Source organism: Triplophysa rosa, linkage group LG20 (assembly GCF_024868665.1).
Source record: "Triplophysa rosa linkage group LG20, Trosa_1v2, whole genome shotgun sequence".
Lineage (NCBI taxonomy): Eukaryota > Metazoa > Chordata > Actinopteri > Cypriniformes > Nemacheilidae > Triplophysa > Triplophysa rosa.
Window position 1 is genome coordinate 2,177,367 of NC_079909.1, and position 19,658 is coordinate 2,197,024.

The window sequence follows — 19,658 nt, forward strand, 5'->3', positions numbered from 1 at the left end:
CCACTGTTTGCGCTCACTCCCAGCGTTTGCTGTTGGTGCTTTTACCCACTGTGTGCTTAGTGCACACTCGCTGCCAGCTGCCCCACTATGCGCACTGGCTTCCAGCGTTTGTGGGTGCATACACATTTAAAATATTAGACATGTATACAATTTTTATAAAGAACGTTTGTGGGTCTTGCAAAGTCAATGACATACGTGGCACATTTGCAATAGAAGTTATGTATAACATTTAGTGCTACAATAGAGAGAAAATGAATAAACTATGTAACTTAAGCTGCATTTAGACTGAAATAAAAACGTATAATAGTACTCTTCTCTATTCTTTTGTGTATTCTTTGGCTAAAGGATTTTTTTTTGTCAGTGCAGCCAGCATGCCAGTCGTAAACATTAATCATGTTTAATCAAATCTTATTTTCACTATATTATGAATGGAATTTGATCATAACGGCTGACAATGCCCCAGTTGTACTCAGTAGTTGTTCATATTCTGCAGATACTGTATGTGTTCACAGCTAAAGACTGAACACAGACAAACAATGAGATAGAGAAATGAGAAAAATATCAAAGCTATTGTTGGGTTATTTCTATGTAGATTTTTTAAATGACAAAGACTGCAGTTTTAAAGTGCTTTTATTAATTTATTTATATGAAGTACAAGTAGCAATGAGGTACAATTAAAACAAAAAGATTTTCCTTTAGCAAACGAACACACCTCCATATTAAGCTAAATATAGCCTACTTTGTAAACGCAAAATAAAAAAGCTATCCGTTTATGCGTTTTAGTGAATACAGTCTAAATGAAATAAAAATAAACACGTTCTATCTACTATACAGTAGCCTGCAAAACGAACGCAGAAAATGCACCTGGATATTAAGGTATGGCGTTTTCAGTCATATATTACTCAACATATTATTTATAGTGAACTATATCCACAACAAACTTACATTATATCCTGAGTTCCTTTATCGAAAATATGCAGGTAAGTTATTTTTTACATATCAAATAATTGAGGAATAAATGTTCTCTTGTTATCATTATCAAAATGTTTAATCTGCATGAAACAGAAAGTGCATAACCATACAAAAACACAAACATCATGGTTGCTTTACTGACAAAACGGGAATACAACATAGATCGATAGATTTGTTGGTTCAGCAGAACGTCCAGTCGTTGAATGTGTGGTGTAACGTTAGTGGTCTGGCACAGCAGTTAGGTGTGTGCTCCTTTCTGACTGACAAAGACTGGAATCGGCTCTAGTCATAAGAAAAAATCTTTACGCGTGTTGTGTCCAGATTGTTTCAGCTGTGTCCTGGATCAAAGTTATAGCATTTCAATACTATTACACACTATTTTTTATTACAAAAGTTATTATTTCAGTCTGTAGCTTACATAGTTTATTCATTTTCTCTCTATTGTAGCACTAAATGTTATACATAACTTTTATTGCAGCGTGCCACGTATGTCATTGACTTTGCAGGACCCACAAACGTTCTTTATAAAAATTGTATGCATGTCTAATATATTAAATATATATGCACCCACAAACGCTGTGGGGCAGCTGGCAGCGAGCGTGCACTAAGCACACAGTGGGTAAAAGCACCAACAGCAAACGCTGGGAGTGAGCGCAAACAGTGGAGGCAGCGGGCAAAAATGCAGGCAGAGAGCAAAAATGCAGGCAGTGAGCGCACACATCCCGGGCAGCTGCCTAAGATTGCAGCGATATGAGCTTGGCTATGCTGCAGCAACAAATGATCAACCCGTGTAGTCTTGTGGGCGTGGTCGCAATTTGAAAAATTTAAATCCTTTTTATTGCAATGTAAGAAGTCCCACTCTCCGAAACAGCATGTTTGGAGTTTGATTGGATAATAAGAACAAATAACTGGCCATTGTGGCCAAAGCGCTCCGTTTGACTTTTCCCAGATCTTCTACTCTTCCCTGTCGAACCCGGAAGCTAACCTTACCCACTGAACCATTTCTGAATTTGAATCTGAATTTGAATCTGAATTTCTGCGTTTTGAATTTGAATCGGAATTTGAATCTGAATTTCTGCGTTTTGAATTTGAATCGGAATTTGAATCTGAATTTCTGCGTTTTGAATTGTTCTATATTCAATTTAAGAAATTTAATATTAAATATTCATATTAAAATATAAAAAATCAAATTCAGAACTATATTGAATGTCAGGAAATATTCAATTTTGTGCAATTACACTTATCTCAAATTCAGATTTACAAAATTCAAATTCAGATTGTTTTGTCATATTTCTGGCTCCATACAACGGTTGCTATAAGAATTCATCATGATCGACTAAACCAGGGGTGTCCAATGTCGGTCCTGGAGGGCCACTGTCCTGCAGAGTTTAGCTCCAACTTGGCTCAACACACCTGTTTGGAAGTTTCTAGTCTGCTTTGTGAGACCTTGATTAGCTGTTCAGGTGTGTTTGATTAGGGTTGAAGCTAAACTTTGCAGGACACCGGCCCTCCAGGACTGACTTTGGACACCCCTGGACTAAACGCTCAATTCTTAAAAGTATGCGAAGTTCATGGCATAAACTTATAATCATTTTTGTTTCCATTAACTTTTGACACGTTCGCGAATGTACATCAGTCTGTTACTGCGGGGACATTTCCACGCCTCTAAACATGACACGGCACAAAACGAAACGTGATTGGTTGCTTTACCTGTCAGTCATATGGCCTCTTTGCCGGGCCTTTCCAAAGAAAGCGGCGATAACTTCCAGACCTTCAGTATGAAGGTCTGGCTACGCGAGACTAGTCACCATCCACTCCCACTGTGACCCATCAACAATAACAAAATCTCAGCTTTGATTTCAAAGAACAAAGAAAGCCATAGGGGTTTTAATAAATAGTTAAAAATAACACGTATGAGTAAATAAAGGCAACATTTTTCATTTTGGGTGAACTATCCCTTTAAAGAGGTGGGGTCAGTTTTGATATCTGAAAGTTTAAGCAAAAGGCAAAATAAAAATAGAATTGTAATGGGTAAACGAAACTATTTCATCAAATAGTGGCTTGGTAAGTGAAGAAGAAGAATGGCTGTGATGTCGCTCACTTTTGCACGATTTGCCATCGCTGCCCAGACTGAATCCAGAGCGACAGCGACACGTCCGGCTCTTGTGGCTGTTACCCAGAAGACAGATGTCTGAACAGCCTCCGGCTTTTCCAAACTGATCCGGCTCACAGGCGTGACTCCGTACTGCAGAAGACAGCAGAAGATCAGTCTGAGATTATGTGAAGCTTGAATTTAGCGTACTGATTTCACATGAACAATTTTCAATTCGAGCAATAAATGGTTTTAATACCAGGGGGCTGACGTCTCTGGTGGTACACATGCAGAGCTCCACCTTTGTCCACACGGGTGACCACCTGATAGTCTGAACTGTTAAAGCGATTCACACGTATCACGCTGGTTTTTGGCTGCATGTTGGCATTGTCTGAATTCGTGGCATACAGATAGTTCTCAAACACGGTGAGCCCGTAAAGATGCTCAATCTATTGGGATAACAAGAAAGAACACACAGGATTTCCATCTATGTAGTTATATAACTGACTGAGATACATAAACACACGGTTCTGCCTTTGGGCCGGGCAGTTAAACGATAGCCATAACTCAAGCAGAGACTAATATGTTTACAGAAACACAGCTTTTATAAGATGACTCAATAGCTCTAATGAAACACAGCTGTCTATTCAATCTACCAAAAGCATTTATCTCATTGCACACATTACACAGCTCGATACCCAATACACTCCTACATCTCATTGGATTTAATGTGTACAGCTGGTGAAATGGATGTTTGATGGACAGATTAATGAATGGACGGTGGGAAAGTGTGTCACCATGGTGTCTGAGATCATTGTCTGTTAGTAACTCATACTATAAAGTATTTCACGTAAAAAAATGGTCATGTTATATTGCAGAAAAAAAGCTGTTGCCCTGAGATCCTTACCAGTAGACCTTGAATGATGGTGTGTCTGTTCTTGCCCTCATAATCCACTACTTCGATATAGTCCAGATAGGCATCAGCCCAGTAGACCAGCCTATTGACCAGGTCAAGTGTGATGCCATGGGGAAAAACGATTTTACTGTCCACAAGTTTCGTCCGGTTCTGCCCATCCATGTCACAGCGTTCCACCTTTGGGATCTGCCCGTAGTCCGTGAAGAAAACCTTTCTGTGTCAAGTAAGATTAAGATACTGTAAATGGCACAGTTTGATAGCCACATAAACAGCATGTAGACCGTTTATTCGGACGCGCACACGCCTGACCCCCAGTTAACTTCCGGTCTTGTGTTTGGCTAGTGTCTAATAATATAACAATTTATATTTGATTTGATTTATGTTAATATTCATTTGTATTATTATTTTACTGTATAATAATTGTATTAAATAAAAATTTGTTGAATGGGTCCTGTAGTTTTGATGCATTTAAAGAAACCGTATGGGACATTAACATCTAGCGGATGAGATTGGTATCGCAGTCTAAATTCAAAATACTGGAGAGACGAGTTTAGCCAAGTAACGCTTCCGAGATTCTTTCGCTTGTTATCAGAAATAATCTACAGGCACTCTATTGTTTGTGAATGTGTACCGGAAGTTAACTGCAGCCCACGAACGCGCGCATGCGTTTGTTAGTGTGCATACACATGGATGTATTAAATTTTAAAAATAGTGTTATGGAATTTTAAAGCATTATGTGTTGCTGTTGTATTCAATAAATAAAGTGATGTGTTGTTCTTAAGTAGACGCAGAGATGTGTTTAGTTAAGGACAAATTGTGTTGTTTTAGACACAACCGTTTTTAGAGTGTACACTCCAAAAATTATGGGTTGTTTCAACCCATGGCTGGGTAGAGCATAGACGTTATACACATAATTTACATCTATGCATTTGGCAGATCTATACAGTATTTATCTTTCTCAATCTATATAAATCTTTTATCAGTATGTGTGCTCCCTGGGATCAAACCCATGACCTTTGTCCATATTTTGCCCAACCGTGGGTTGAAAACCACCCAGCATTTTTAGAGTATATTATTACACGGCATTCTGGAATACTTGATTCTGATTGGCTAGTCACAACATTCAGAGGTATGTTATTTCCCCATAAAAAACTGCTCAAAACTAATAACAAGGGTCATCTGGGTACTGCAAGTTTAAAATATTTAAACCAAATTACTAGACAGAAAGTATTGATTTGAAGTTTTTTATTAGCTCATAAGAAATGCAGACCTTCCACGAGGAAAACTAGTTTCCATTATCCCTTCCTTAATGCCTGTTATTTGTTGTTGTTGTGTATATGAATGCATGTTGTGTGTTTCGACCATGTTCATACCCCATGGTGGGGTCCAGAGCTATTCCTTTAGGATTATAGAGCTCCTGATCCAGCAGTGTAACACACGTGGCACCATCTTTATCACATACAAAGATTCGATCATCCACATCGTCCACAAAGTAGAAGTTTCCCGTTAGCCAATCAATAGCCATCTGCTCCACATCTGTGTACAACAAAAAGAGTAGAGAAATAGCGGTGAAATGTCAAAGTAAGAGGCAAAGAGCCAGAAAAACGTTATAAAAATGTACAAGATCCACTTATGTTTGACTGGATAACCTCTTTCATGTTTATGGTCTTAGTTTGTCCTTTTAAAAGCTTGACAGTGGACTGGCTAAGTAAAAGTGATAGAGGCGATCTATATACTGTACATCTATAAGTACTATTGCACAAAACAATAATTCGTGTGGACATAAAACATTATGATTTATACTGTATAAATACACCACTACCTAAATAAGTCAAGTGTATGTGCGAGTGTATTTGTGTTTTATTATAGTGCTAATAATAACACCATGGTCCTACGTTCATGTTTTCCTTTTTTATTTCATGCGTTCTCTTAAAAACAGCTTAGTCAGGAGACTATCTGGACACATGTTACACCATTTATAAAAAAGGTTGTTTTAACAGCTGCCGTTGCTGTGGCTAACCAGTTTTGGCCCACCACAAACACCCCCCCCCAACCCACCTCACCTCCAATACACCTCAGTCTAACCTTAAAATGTTAAACGTCTCGATGTGTCTGAAACCTCCTGTCTTTAACTTCAGACATTCATGTTTTCACAGAGGTCTGGCAAATAGTTTCTTTGAATATAAAATGTTTGACAATTTTATACAAGACAGTACTGTATACAGTAACCCTTCAGGAAAACGTTACTAATAGGAGATGTAATGGAGTCTCCTCCTAAAGTTCTTGTTTGAAGAAATAAAACTAGACCCAATTGTTGTCTATACAGTAAGAGTTTAAGAACTATAAAATGATACCTCATATATTAGAAGAATTACAGAAACAATAGTTCAAGAACCGTTCATTCTGAGATCTTTACATATTCATTGCTGACTACACTATATACTGGAAAATTGAAGCACATTTTGTTCTTAAAGTTAATCCTAAACTTTATTTAGATGTGAACTAAATCATAAACCGTGCTTTCTGTAAAAGCAGCACAAATATGCGAGTATGCACGCACAGTAAGTGAATAAAAGCCACCGAGTGGCTGTAAACCGTGCCACATGCAAGAACTCCTTTCTAGTGTGAGATGGTTGAGGAAACTCCTCACAGATGGAGAGATGGACGAGTGAGAGGTAGAGACAGTAAAAGGAGAGTTAGCCTCTTTGGTTTCTACAAAGGAAAGTTGGCGATTGTGTAAGGGCCAGGCGTTTACCGGAATCAAGGGCTGTATCCCCAAAGGTGTTGTTTATTTTAGAGCCCAGTCCTGTCTAAACTTTTCCAGCTGCGCGGACTGAAAGCCAGTGATGAAAAACACAGATCAAAACACATAAAGAAAAGAAAAGAGCAAGTGTTCAAATGAAGGTTGAGGAAGATGAATGGATCATTCCAGAGAGCCTTGGGCAGCTGCCATCTGAGCACTGAAAGAATAGAGGAACACCACAGAGAAAACCGTCAGAATCAACAGGCTGAGAAACCTGGCTTCAAGCGAATTGTAATTCTTGGTAAAATTGTGGAAGGAGGGTCAGAAATTCCATGTGCGACACAATCTTCCCTTCAGCTATTCAGCTATAGTGTAGAAAAACAAACACTGTTGCTGTGGCTCTTAAGAAACTCCTGAGACAACCTCAAACGAAAATACTTGTATTTTAATCAAGACTCTTAATACAGAATTATCACTTCTGCAAATGGTTATGGAACTGGTAGATGGAATGAAACCATCTAACTGCTACAGTATGAACGCAATTTTTTAGAATACATTTAGAATTTACCCATGGGCAATTCGTAACTGCTTTACGAATATATCATATCATGTCATTTTGTTTTCTCATTTTGATATGATCTGCTGTCACACAAGTGATGGTTAAGGTTTAAGGATGGGATTGTTTTTGTAATAGTCATACATAATTGTACAATTCTCTTTGAATGGTTATGCATTTCCATGACATATTTGCATTTTAGACTTTCGAGGATAGTAATCAGCTGCACCCAAAATATGCATTTAATTTATATACATTACTTTATAAATAACTCTTGTTTAATAGACCTTGAATCCCTCATCTCCAAAAATTCTCTACTTTAGAATAAATTAGTCATAATTATTAAATATTAAGGGATTTTTTTAGGTTTTATTACCGAAACATAACTCAGAATTCCTCTTGTGACTGTTACATTTTGCATATATTTAAAAATCTCAAGTCATGAGTGGAAGAGAAGCACATCCTTAAATTCAGATTTTTTCCTAACTCTGCCTATGTACAGGAGATTTAAAGCTAAATTCTGTATATCCCTGCTAATCGAGGGTGGCTTTTGCCTTTGCATTACTTGCAGTATGTCAATGTAAGACCCACCTATTGTCAGTTCTAAAACACTAAACAAAAGACAAAACCGCAAGAATTTGCACCAGAAATAAATGAATGCCTTACTGAAAGTTTACGTTGTAATTTAAAAGAAAAGAAAAAAATCTTTAACATCTTTAAATCAGGCCAAGTCGAGCGAGAATAGCCACAGAAAAGGACAGAAGGTTTAATAGAGATTAAATCAAAACAATAGATTGAATGCGTGTCTGCCGCACTGGAGAGTGAGCCGATTCAAGCACATTTAAGAGGCTTTCCGGAAACTTCTGTACCAAGCAGACCACACATCAGAGAACCACTCCCTTCTGCTTGAACCCAAATTACTTCATCACACATCCTCTCTTTACACTACAGTTTTTACCATGAGACACACCAAATCCCTTTACTGGAAAACCACAACTCAATAAAACACATGATTAATAACATACACGCAGAACACTGGCCCACATTTTCCCTTAGAATTAAGAAACTGTATTACAGTAAACACAAGGATTTATAACATATCTTGGCTGTTACAATATCAGATTTTAACCACACGATTATGGCCTATCGCTCTGATTGCGGCACAGGTTTTATGTCTGGATTAAAGACGGTAGCGGTTGGGAAGTGGTGTGCTTGCGGCAGGAGATAGTATATGAGCAGGCCAGCCACGTGTGCCCCTTCATCCTAAATGCAGTGCGAACATGTAAAGATGCCATCTCCTATACAAGATATTTTTGGCAAAGTCACATGATCAAACTGTCAGACTGCAGACGGCTGGAGGGATGGGGTTAAAGTTGACTCGGCTCATGTCAACCACAATGTCTGGAAAATGTCCCACAAAACAGAATATAAATATGCTGCAGCAAACCCAGGCAGCCTACGCAAACCACTCATAAAACACGCACATAAAAACACAGACACATATGGATGAATAAAAACCTCCGGAAGAGTGTCTTACAGGCCATACATGCTGTGTGGAGGACAAAAAATGACTTAAATAAATACATGCATAAATGCATAAATGAACAAATGAATAAAAAATACACGCATAAATAAATATATAAATACATGCATGCATAATTAAATAAAAAATCAAAAGACAAATGAATACATAAATGCATAAATAAATAAATCAGTCAAAAATATACATTTTGTAACATTTTTGTAATACTACATTTATTTCTGTGTTTCTTTTCCACGTTTGCTACACAATAAAAACGCCTTGTGGTTTCATGGTTTGATCGATTTATGTAACGTAAACAATGCAAAAGAGGCATTTTGAGCTTGTGTACTGCAGAAAACACTTCCTGGACATTGCTCGGTGGCTTTGGTTGGGGTCACTGAGTGCAGCTATGACACGTCAGAGGAGATCTGGCCCTCCCGGCTGAGCCTGGTTTCTCCCGAGGTTTTTTTTTCTCCATTATTCAGCATTGGAGTTTGGGTTCCTCGCCACAGCAGAGCAGTGCAGTGTTGGCTTGCTCACCGGGAGACTGCATTTATTTATTCATTTATTTATTAGATATTATTTATTATAATGATCTTGCTTGGTCTATAAACACCATGCACTGTGCTGTGTTTCACCTTTCTGTGTTTTTCTTATTTGCTCCTGTAAAGCTGCTTTGGAACAATGCACATTGTGAAAAGCGCTATATAAATAAAATTGAATTGAATTGAAACTTCCTGCCCTGCACTTTGCGCTACTGAAACGCACTGACGGGACATCACGTGCAACCTGTACCTGTCCTGCAATGAGAAGGACCGTCTACCTTAATTCATAAATAAATGTAGAAATACAGAAATAAATGTGGTATTACAAAAATGCTACAAAATTGATATTTTTGGCAAATTTATTTATTTATGTATTTATTAATCCATTTAATTATTTATGCATGAATTTATATATATATATATATATATTTGCATGTACAGTACATATGTATTTGTTTATTAATTTATGTATTACTACATTTCTACTTGTATTAATTCATTTATTTATTTGTACTTTATACTTATTTATCATTTTTTTGTCCTCCATAATACTGTACATGCATACTATATGTGTGTGAGTGATTTAGAAAGCCAAGAGCACTTTTAGTGCTGTAACTAATGGCTCATTTTTGTAAACACTTGAGTGCAACTACTATTAAAACAAATGTGTCAAAGAAAATATCACATTTAAATCCATGAAAAGAGATCTGTAAGGAAACAGATGATTTCTGGAATTCCATCTGTTTTTAACAGTTCATGTACATTAAAAGGTTGCTTACAACTGCATTGAAAACTATACCATTTAAAAACTATAAATACAATTTTGAATTGGAATATTACATTTTGATCTACATACTCATTTCACGTTACACGCTACTATTCCTCAGTGTTTAAAACGGAAAGGACGTAAAGTAAAAATAAAGAAAACATCTGGTGGTCTCATCTGTGTGTCATGCTGAGGTCATGAATCACAGCATACACATTTCCTGTGTGACCTCTCCAAAGACGGCCACAACACACCCAGCAGCTCACAGACATCTGAACGCAGGTTCACTTCACACAACTATGAGCTTTCTGCAAAGGAATGCTATTTGAAAGTGTTTTGAAAAACTATGTGGAAAATGTGATGTCTACGTTGCGTAAGGCTCTGCTATGAAAATAGCAAATCACTTTAATGACACTATTAAAAGTATTCACTCTTTCTGTAAGAAACGTTTTGACTGCAAGTCCTCCACTTCTTTTGCGAAGGTGTAATAAATGTTTAAAACTATTACATATACACACGTCTAAACATGCTGTTTTAGATTTATTTATTTCTTTTCTCTTTCCATCTCTTTCTTCTGTTACAGTATATCCTTAACTCTAGAGGCAGGAACTCAATAACTGGCAACGGGAAGTCAATGATCTCTTTATCACTTCCTAGTGAGGGCATGCTGCAGTCAACCCTGTGTGTGCGTGCGTGCGTGCGTGCGTGCGTGCGTGTGTGTGTGTGTGTGTGTGTGTGTGTGTAAGAAGTCCTTACAAACTTGCTAAACGCTGGAAAATAATGAAGCAAAACCAAAGTAAAAATCATTTTCTATACAGAACAGTAGATAGATGTTTTAATAAAAAAAAGCAAAAATCATATCACATGCTAAATATTACTGTAATATTGGGTTTAAAGTCACCATGAAATCAGACATGGAATGCTTATTTTTCATTTATTTTATTATTATTTATTTATTATGTACTATTTATTATAAATTATTTATCCATATGGTCATTCTTTGTTAAATATTTAATCAAAATTAGAAACATTCTCTCCCCCCTTCAAACATCTCTTCCAACTTCCAGCAATCCAATTAATTCCAAAAGAAATTAAGCTCCGACCTACTTTTTATCATTCAAGAGGCCGTAAGACTCGGATACACGTAACAATTCAGAAGGTAAAACCATTGCTTTTTTGGTTTCGGTGGTGCCAATGTATTTTTGGCAAAAAACTACTCTAACCATAATCATACATCAATCCAGAGAATAATATATAATAATGAGATATTCAGAGAAATCATTATTATCCCGTCGTAAAACGTAAGCAATGCTGCTCCAACGCCGGTCAAGAAGAACTTCCCGTTTCAGTTTTTTAACACTACACAAAAGTTTAAACAAAATACAACTAACAGAACATTTATTACTGAATCAAAATGTAAACAATATATAAAATATCTTTAAGGTCTAATTATATATTTAACATCTTAAATATACTGGAATAATATAAAATATAATACACTTGAGTTTGTTACATGGAGCAGAGTTTGTTATATTTTGTTTTGTTTTGTGGTAACCAGAACCAGTAGTGCCTTTATTGCTAAGGCTGTGGGAGGTTACTGTACATTTTTAAACTTGAATTTCTGAGCTCTGTTAACTTAATATCTTCTTGAAAAAGATTAATATTATATATAATTTGAAAAAATGGAGTTGTGAGGTTGCGAACACCCCTCTCCCCCCTTCTTTCGAAACACTACGGTGGCTGACTAAGATGTCATTGCGTTTTCGTTTCTTTGCTGAAGGAGATAACGTATTTACAAACACACTCTAGAGCAGTCTGTCAGTTTAGGGCCACTGTAGAAACAACATGACGAATTGCGTGTAAGGGGACCCGTGGTGTATTGTAACGGCCACTTAGAGCAGTTACGGTAGGGAGGACACGGCGCATGCTTGTGGCGGGTGGTAGAGAAGCAGTGGGGGGAAGACGAGAGAACCGCTCTGTCGACTTCTATCCTTTTTCTTTTGTTTACCAACGTGAGGATGTTTTGTGTTTTGTCGCTCAGCCCGCATGTATGCTGACGAGCAGACGATATGAGGACTTAATAAACCCGTGGAAAGTAAAACGGCATTGTTTCTTGTTCATATTTTTCCTGGCAACGTTAACTTTTCTTCCCTCGTTGCACAAGGCCCCCTTACGTTGCGTTACAGTATGTAGATAGAAATAGCTCATTCAAAGATAATAAAAACATAACTCTTTATTATGTAAAGTCTGTATACACCTCTGAAGACATAGTTACAGTGTATTATATCGCATTTCTGTCAATAGATCATCCAAAAAACTACACCGCACCTTAAAAACACATTATGAAACGTTTACATATAAAAACCATGTTTGTTTGTTTAACAAACATTAATTGGGCAACTTGAATATAAATAAAGTATTGTGAGTAAACATATGTCACGACTGGTTTTGTCTGTGTGTCATCTGGTAGGAGTAGAGTGTTTCGTTTGTTGGCGAGCACGTGTTCCCCGTCGGGTGACGGCGGCTCACGTGCTCAGTGTCTGTGTCATTCTCCCCACCCTTGCGTTTCCCCGTTTAGTAGTGATGGGAATTATGATTCATTTGAGTGATTCGTTCTATTTCAGTTCGTTCACCAAAATGATTCGTTCATATTCGTTCACCGATTCGTTCAGTGACCATTTCTATAATACGCCAGCAGGTGGCGAAAAAGAGTTGTGTTATGTCAACGAACGTATTAATGGGCGTATAAACTGATTACATGCTTTATTAAAATGTGTCTCTGGTCTACTCATTAAATAAATAAAATAAGTCTAAACAAGTGGTTCAGATGACCAACGCACAAGGTTTTTCTGCATAATTTAAAAGTTATTTGTTTGGTCATTTACACATTCATAAATCTGGGATTATGTTAAACGTAAAGTTCATGTATTTTAAACGAACAAGCGTGCAAAGTAGCCTACCTGTAACTGCGCTTTCTGCTGATTGCTGAACGAGACTCACATGCTAAATGACCGACCTAGCCTGTACACTCTCGTTCATTTCGTTCAATTCGTTCACGAACGAGATGTATCTCTCTCGTTCAGACTCAACAGCGACTTGGTCAGTGTGGGCGTATTCGTTCAGTGGAAGATCTAACCAATTCACAGCCGGAACTGGAATGCGCCGGAACTGGAATGCGATTTGCTGACGTGACGCGAATGAGAGCTAACCAATACTTTTTTGTTTTTCAGTTTTTAGAGAAGACTAATTGTAATGAAGTCGTTTTTATTTGAAAGAACAATAAATTATACAAAATGCACCCAAAACACCTGTGCTTGCAGTACAATAACCGAGTAAACAGGGCTTGACATTTTCCATGCAATAAAAATGACAATATTCATTTGTCTTTGTTACATTTAACCATCAGCTTGCATTATTTTATTATTTTCGTAAGGATCTTTACATTGTGTCCGTTTCTGTATTTGTTGAACAAGAGACCTCATCTTTCATTACGTTTACGAGTGAGAAGTAACAGCTCGTTCACGAACGAGAATCAGCGGGTCCTTTCGTTCACTTACGAACGAGATGACTGATCGTTCATTTCGTTCATGAACGAGAATCAGCGGGTCAGACAGTGATGCGCGTGTTCGCTCAGTACATTCAACCAATCATATGCTCTGTCAAAGCTCACTCTCGAACGCCATTGGCTCGTGCTTTAGACACTCTTTTAAGCCAAGACGCTTTGTGCTCGAAGGAGAGATTTCAGTGAACGAGAAATATGAGTCATTGCATTTCGTGAACGAGAACGATTCGTTCACTTAAAAGATTCGTTCAAAAAGAACGATTCGTTCACGAATGAAACATCACTACCGTTTAGGCTTTTCTTGTTCACTGGGTTTTTTCCACTCGTCACGCCTGCACCTGTAGATCGTACCCGTCACTGCTGATGTCTCGTTCCCCTAATTATTCTCGCACCTGCCTTCTATTCCCGCTCGTTAGGTTTCCTCTTTATTATCCCTTTGTGTGTCTTGTCCCGTGTCTGACCGTTGGATTCCATTCCCCGTGCAGACTCTCATAGTTCTAGAGGCATCCTGCATTATCCAAAGCCAAAGCCAAAGCCAAAGCCAAAGCCAAAGTCAAAGCCAAAGTCAAAGCCAAAGCCAAAGTCAAAGCCAAAGTCAAAGTCAAAGTCAAAGTCAAAGCCAAAGCCAAAGTCAAAGTCAAAGCCAAAGCCAAAGTCAAAGCCAAAGTCAAAGCCAAAGTCAAAGCCACAGTCTCAGCCTTGTTCGCAGTCTTAGTCTCTGCCTAGTCTTTGTAGTTTCTGCTTCTGTGTCTAGCCTTGCCGTGGTATTAGTAAGTTCTCCCGTGTGCTTCCTGTTTCTCTCTTTCGTCTACGTCTCTGGCTCTTCTTCCCGGCAGTTCCCGTTGGCGTCCCGGACGGCGATCTTCTCCTCCACCCGGCACTGTTCCTGCGGAACCAGATCTGCAGCCCTCCAGGGCGATACCCACGTATCTCGCGTTGCGAGTCTCGGGTCGAGGGACCTCCCCGAGCCCGCTTCTCTTCAGTCTCACGCCCGCGGAGGATCTATAGCGTGCTCCAGCGCATCCCTCCACCCCAGCAGACGTTCCCATCCAGCCCCGCGAAGGAGGACTGTCGCCGGCTAGTGCCTTGTGAACTTTTTGCTCTGTTGCGGTTTTCAATAAAGCTCTGGTTATCCCGCATTTGAGTCTCTCCCTTTGTCGACCATGACAACATAACTCAAAATATGTGCATCTCTCGTATACATATTTTTTTATGATTGTTGTCAGTGTATATACTATCACTCTAAGAATGTAATGCATTCCTAGGCACGTTCAATTTATTGATTTTTTTTCTTTTTTAATTAAACATTTTTATAATTTTTATCTACATTTCTAAAAAACACTAAGCACTACTTAAAAACACTAAATTTATAAAGAGCAACCAGCAAAACCCAAAGACAGCCAACTGAAATGAAATCTAATAACTGCCAGTTTTATCATGTTCTACATTGAGTTTTACAACAACATGCGACAGACAAACAGCTGTATTTACGTGAAGCTTGTGAGAGATGACTAACTCACCGATAATTCCAACAGAATATGAGGAAAGTGTGTGCTGAGTTATTGACATAATCTTGTCAAAAGCAAAGTTGTAACAAACAAAACTGATACTGTTAAAAGCCAATTACTGTAAATGTGTATAAACTTATCGTGACGGGTGAAAAAATGTAACGCTTAAGGGTTAGTACAGTATAGAAAAACATTATCCATCCTGTACTGTATAGAAGTATGAACCTCAGATGAGAAAATACGCTTTCTTGACAGTTCAGCGGTAAACTTTTCCAATGAAAGTGTAATGTTCTTGAGCGTAAATGACACCGTTTGCTAAGAATACGCTGCATGCTGACTGCTGCTCCCTTGAAATCAGTTCACTCATGCTGAGAGTGAAAATGCTGCACAAATTACAGACGGCATCACGGATCAGGACGAGAGAGTCTGCTGTAAAATACAAGTTCTCTCCTCATCTCTTGCTTTCACAGGGAAAATATCAGGTTAATCTCTATTGTGCATTTGGAGTCTCAGCAATTCAATGAATCTGTCTGAGCAGCACATACAGACTGAAAGTTCTGAAAAGTGAATTCAGTGAATAACACTGCATAAAATTCATAGTTTTACAAGCTTGGCAGCATTCTGTCCTCATTCACTTTCACAAAAACTTGCATGGAATCTTGCTTTGGGGCAAACTAGATTTTTATGGGATAATTCATCCCACGTGAAGACCACATGTTGCACATGTCATCCCATGGGTTTTCACATGTTATTATACACATTTTTTTGCACATGTTATCCATGTGCATCCATTAAACATCTAAAAAACATGTGAAATGTATGTGTATTTTCTGTAAGGGCGAGCCAGTAAAGATGGCTTCATTTTATCGACACATCTCCGACCTGATAATCCTCCAGTATTTGCCAAACTAATCTAAGTGAGAAAATGCATCTGTTATGTAACTCACGGTGTAAACTGAGAGAGATGTTGATGGTCCTCTCCTCTATGAAGCTCTTGAGTCCGGTTATCTTGGCACACTTCAGATGTGTTCCTGCGGGTGAGTCGCCGACATTGATCCAACACACCGTTTCCTGTACGTACAGGAAGTCCATGGCCGTGGTCTGTTTTGTGGTTATGTAGAGTGACGGGCTGCTGGATCCACTCAGCGACGTGATCTGTATGTTCTGAGAGTTTGCGATGACTAGCACAGGCAGACGGTCCACAGGCACTACAGACACAGAAACAGCTTTAAATCTCAACGATAACAACAGCTGAACCTTTCATTACAAATGAAATGCATCAGAACTGTGACCTGATACATCATCTGCGAATCTTACCATTCTTGGCTTTGCAGGAGCGATTGTCGGGTTGAACTAGATAACCTTCCACACAGGAGCAGGCGTATGAGCCGTCTGTGTTTGTGCACGTCTGACTGCAGGTGCCGTATATCGTACACTCATCAAAGTCTGATCACAGACACAGAGCAGGATTTGACATTGCATTCACAAAGTATGTTTGAACTCTTGTCCATATGAAACTGAGCATGCGCCACCGACCTTTACAGGTTTTTCCGTCTTGCCCGATCTCATATCCGCTCTTGCAGTAACACATGGAGCCGGTGCGGGTCACAGCACAGTTGTCTTGGCAACCAGCGAGAGTACAGTTGAGCGCCCCTTCTGTAGACATCAAACCAGAGGACATTGAGAGGTCAAACTCCACAACACAATCCATTAAATACCGACCATTCACACTTCCCATCCACAGACACTTTATCAAGACTATAACATTTAAACCATCAACCACTACTATAAAAGGAGTCTCAAAAGGAGGAATCATACACTAGATTTGCAAAGCTTCAGAGTATGCACTATAGTTAGCATCTTTGTTTAAGCATTTTGTAAAGGGGGGATTTTTTATACTTTTGCATTTGATTTGTTATTACACTTAAATTGACTTATTATGTTAGTTGAGGTTTGTTGCACCAGCAGATATCATGGACTTAAGTTCATGCGGGTCAAATAAATTTGAATGTGGATGGTCATATGTTAATGAGCTCAGGGTTGTGATGTCAAAACCATGAAGATATGTTTTTGTACTGTAGTTTCAACAACTGATCTGGATAAACTTGACAGGAAGATTGAATGTAGTATATCATATAGTACATTAATCCTTTATTCCAGAAAAATATACATAAAAAAACAGCAAAGGTCTTTTTTCTGTCGCATGGATTTGACAAATCACTGAGTGACTGAAATGAAACAACAGCACCTGGTACTTCAGTAGTAATTAAACAGGTAATATTAACACAAAAAAGCGCAATCACATTGCATGTCGCAGAGCTCAGCCGATGCCACAAATGTGAGCGCACAGTCATATGAACCTCTCTCTACACTGCAAAAAATGACTTTCTTATTTATTTAGAAGCATTTTCTTGATGAGCAAAATGACCTAAGAAAATAAGTCTTGTTTTTATTCAAAAAATATGAAATTTCAGTGAATTTGTGCTTAAAACAAGCAATGTTTTTTTTGCAGTGTAACAGCTCTCAGCAGTCATCGTGATATACGCAAAAAGATTAGACAGCCTTAGTGGTTTTCGTCAGTAATTTAACGTCATGTGCTGTAAATTCTTCATTACTAATACATAAGAGGATTGTGAAGAAAAAGTAATTTGACAGGGATTTTGCTCGATTATGACAAAAATCATGATCACGATTATGTTGGCCAATATTGAGATTCCGATTATTTAACACGATTACCTACACGAACTTTTATAACAACATAGAAAAATGAAAAATTGGCTTTTAAACTGTGAATTCAACTGCAAAATAAATGTAAAGAAATAGCACAGCTGAACAACTGTAAAGGAAAAGGGTGCACTGTGGATTTATACCACAAGAAAAGAGAGGATCCTTGCAAAATGGAATGCAGCACAATAATCGTTTTGCCTCGATTATTTTGTTTTCGTAATAGTTGAAGGCCAAAATTGACGATTACAATTAATTTTCGATTAATTGCACAGCCCTACTTTACCTTAACATTTTACTGCAATATCCTGAAGTAAGAATTTATATTTAGCACTCACATCCCATTGCACGCCCTATATTGACAAAAGTATTGGGGCAACCCCATCTAATAAACATGTTTATCTATTCCAGTAATTACAATCAAAACAAATATTAATGCTACAGTATACCATACTATACCACATTGAAGAATGTTATTTCTATCTCTGTAGCAAGAGTTTCGGAAGGACCTTTTTCTGTTCTGAAATGACCGTACCCTTGTGCACAAGTCATTGATGGTTTTGGATGTCTAAACTAAAAACATTTTGCTTTTTTAAACCATTTTGATTTATTCTGATTTCTTGACTGTAGGTTACCTACTTCAAATGCAATTGTTCATTGTTAGCATGTGTTAACTAAAGTAGTTAACTAATATTAACAAATATTGCTCTTAAAATATTAGGATTGTAAAACTCAAACGAGTTGGCTCTGAATAAATATCTGAATAAAAATAAATAATCATGTTTTAGTGACTTTGGTTTAGTCATCCTGTAACATACTGTGGCTTTAAAGACTACAAAGTCTTGATTATTTGTGCTCATGTCCTCATACTGTACATGAAGTCTTGAAGAGGAGCTAGTAACATGTTTTCTGATCATGAATGTGATTCTCAGACAGAAAATGCATTTAGTTAGACAAATAATATATATAAATAATAAGTATCTGGGTTTTTAGTTGTTTCAAAATGTATTTCAATGCTCATTTTAAATTGTTAGTCATCCTGAGGCCCCCTTGGAAGTCAGCTGGGACCCCGGACAACGGATCCCCTGTTGAGAAGCACTGATCTATAGTGTCATTAGTCTTGCCACTTTTATTATCAGTTAAGCAGTCGGTACATTCTTGAAAACATTGTTTGGAGTACCATGAGGGAGAGTAAATGAAATGTCCATTTCCTGATGAACTAGTACTTTAAATTGTAAATAACTTAGAATATTCCATTAGTCTCTTTATTTGGTTTATTATCATTTCAGGTTACTGTGGGGTGTTCTGGTTTCATGTCCTTAATAACCCCAACTACCTCTATCACATCAACTGTGTGTACATGTCCAGACGGGTTTGTGTCACCTCATTGAAGATCGCCCCCCAACCTGTCACGGGACAGAAGGACTCAGATGCAGGGTAGTGCGAGAAAATATTTATTACAACAGGAAAAACAGAGCCAAAACAAAAGGATAACAGAAAAGGCAGCGGACGCAGACACTCGGGGTCTGGAACTGTGGACAGAGAGGACAGCCGAAGGACTTCCGACCTAATGCTCTCTATACGGCCTCACTGTCCGGATGAGCGGCTATTAAATCCTCGCCTAATGGTCCTGGACAAAAATGTAATACAGTCTCTTTTAAACATAAGTTACACAGCCACAAGTTACACAGCCACAAATCACACTGCACACAAGACATACCCACGTAGACCAAAAGAAAAGACAGGATTAAA

At 38.1% G+C, this 19,658-nt stretch overlaps 1 protein-coding gene across 1 annotated transcript in view; it reads right to left on the reverse strand.

Moving 5' to 3' along the window:
* LOC130571073 (low-density lipoprotein receptor-related protein 1-like) overlaps positions 1 to 19,658 on the reverse strand; it is a 106,021-nt gene that overhangs the window by 19,296 nt on the left and 67,067 nt on the right. Inside the window, exons 4-10 of the mRNA XM_057361778.1 lie at positions 16,719 to 16,838; positions 16,500 to 16,628; positions 16,130 to 16,390; positions 5,354 to 5,516; positions 3,972 to 4,194; positions 3,324 to 3,513; positions 3,074 to 3,217 (exon numbers count right to left, since the gene is read on the reverse strand). Coding sequence (XP_057217761.1) covers positions 3,074 to 3,217; positions 3,324 to 3,513; positions 3,972 to 4,194; positions 5,354 to 5,516; positions 16,130 to 16,390; positions 16,500 to 16,628; positions 16,719 to 16,838 — 1,230 coding nt within the window. The remainder of the gene's footprint in view (positions 1 to 3,073; positions 3,218 to 3,323; positions 3,514 to 3,971; positions 4,195 to 5,353; positions 5,517 to 16,129; positions 16,391 to 16,499; positions 16,629 to 16,718; positions 16,839 to 19,658) is intronic.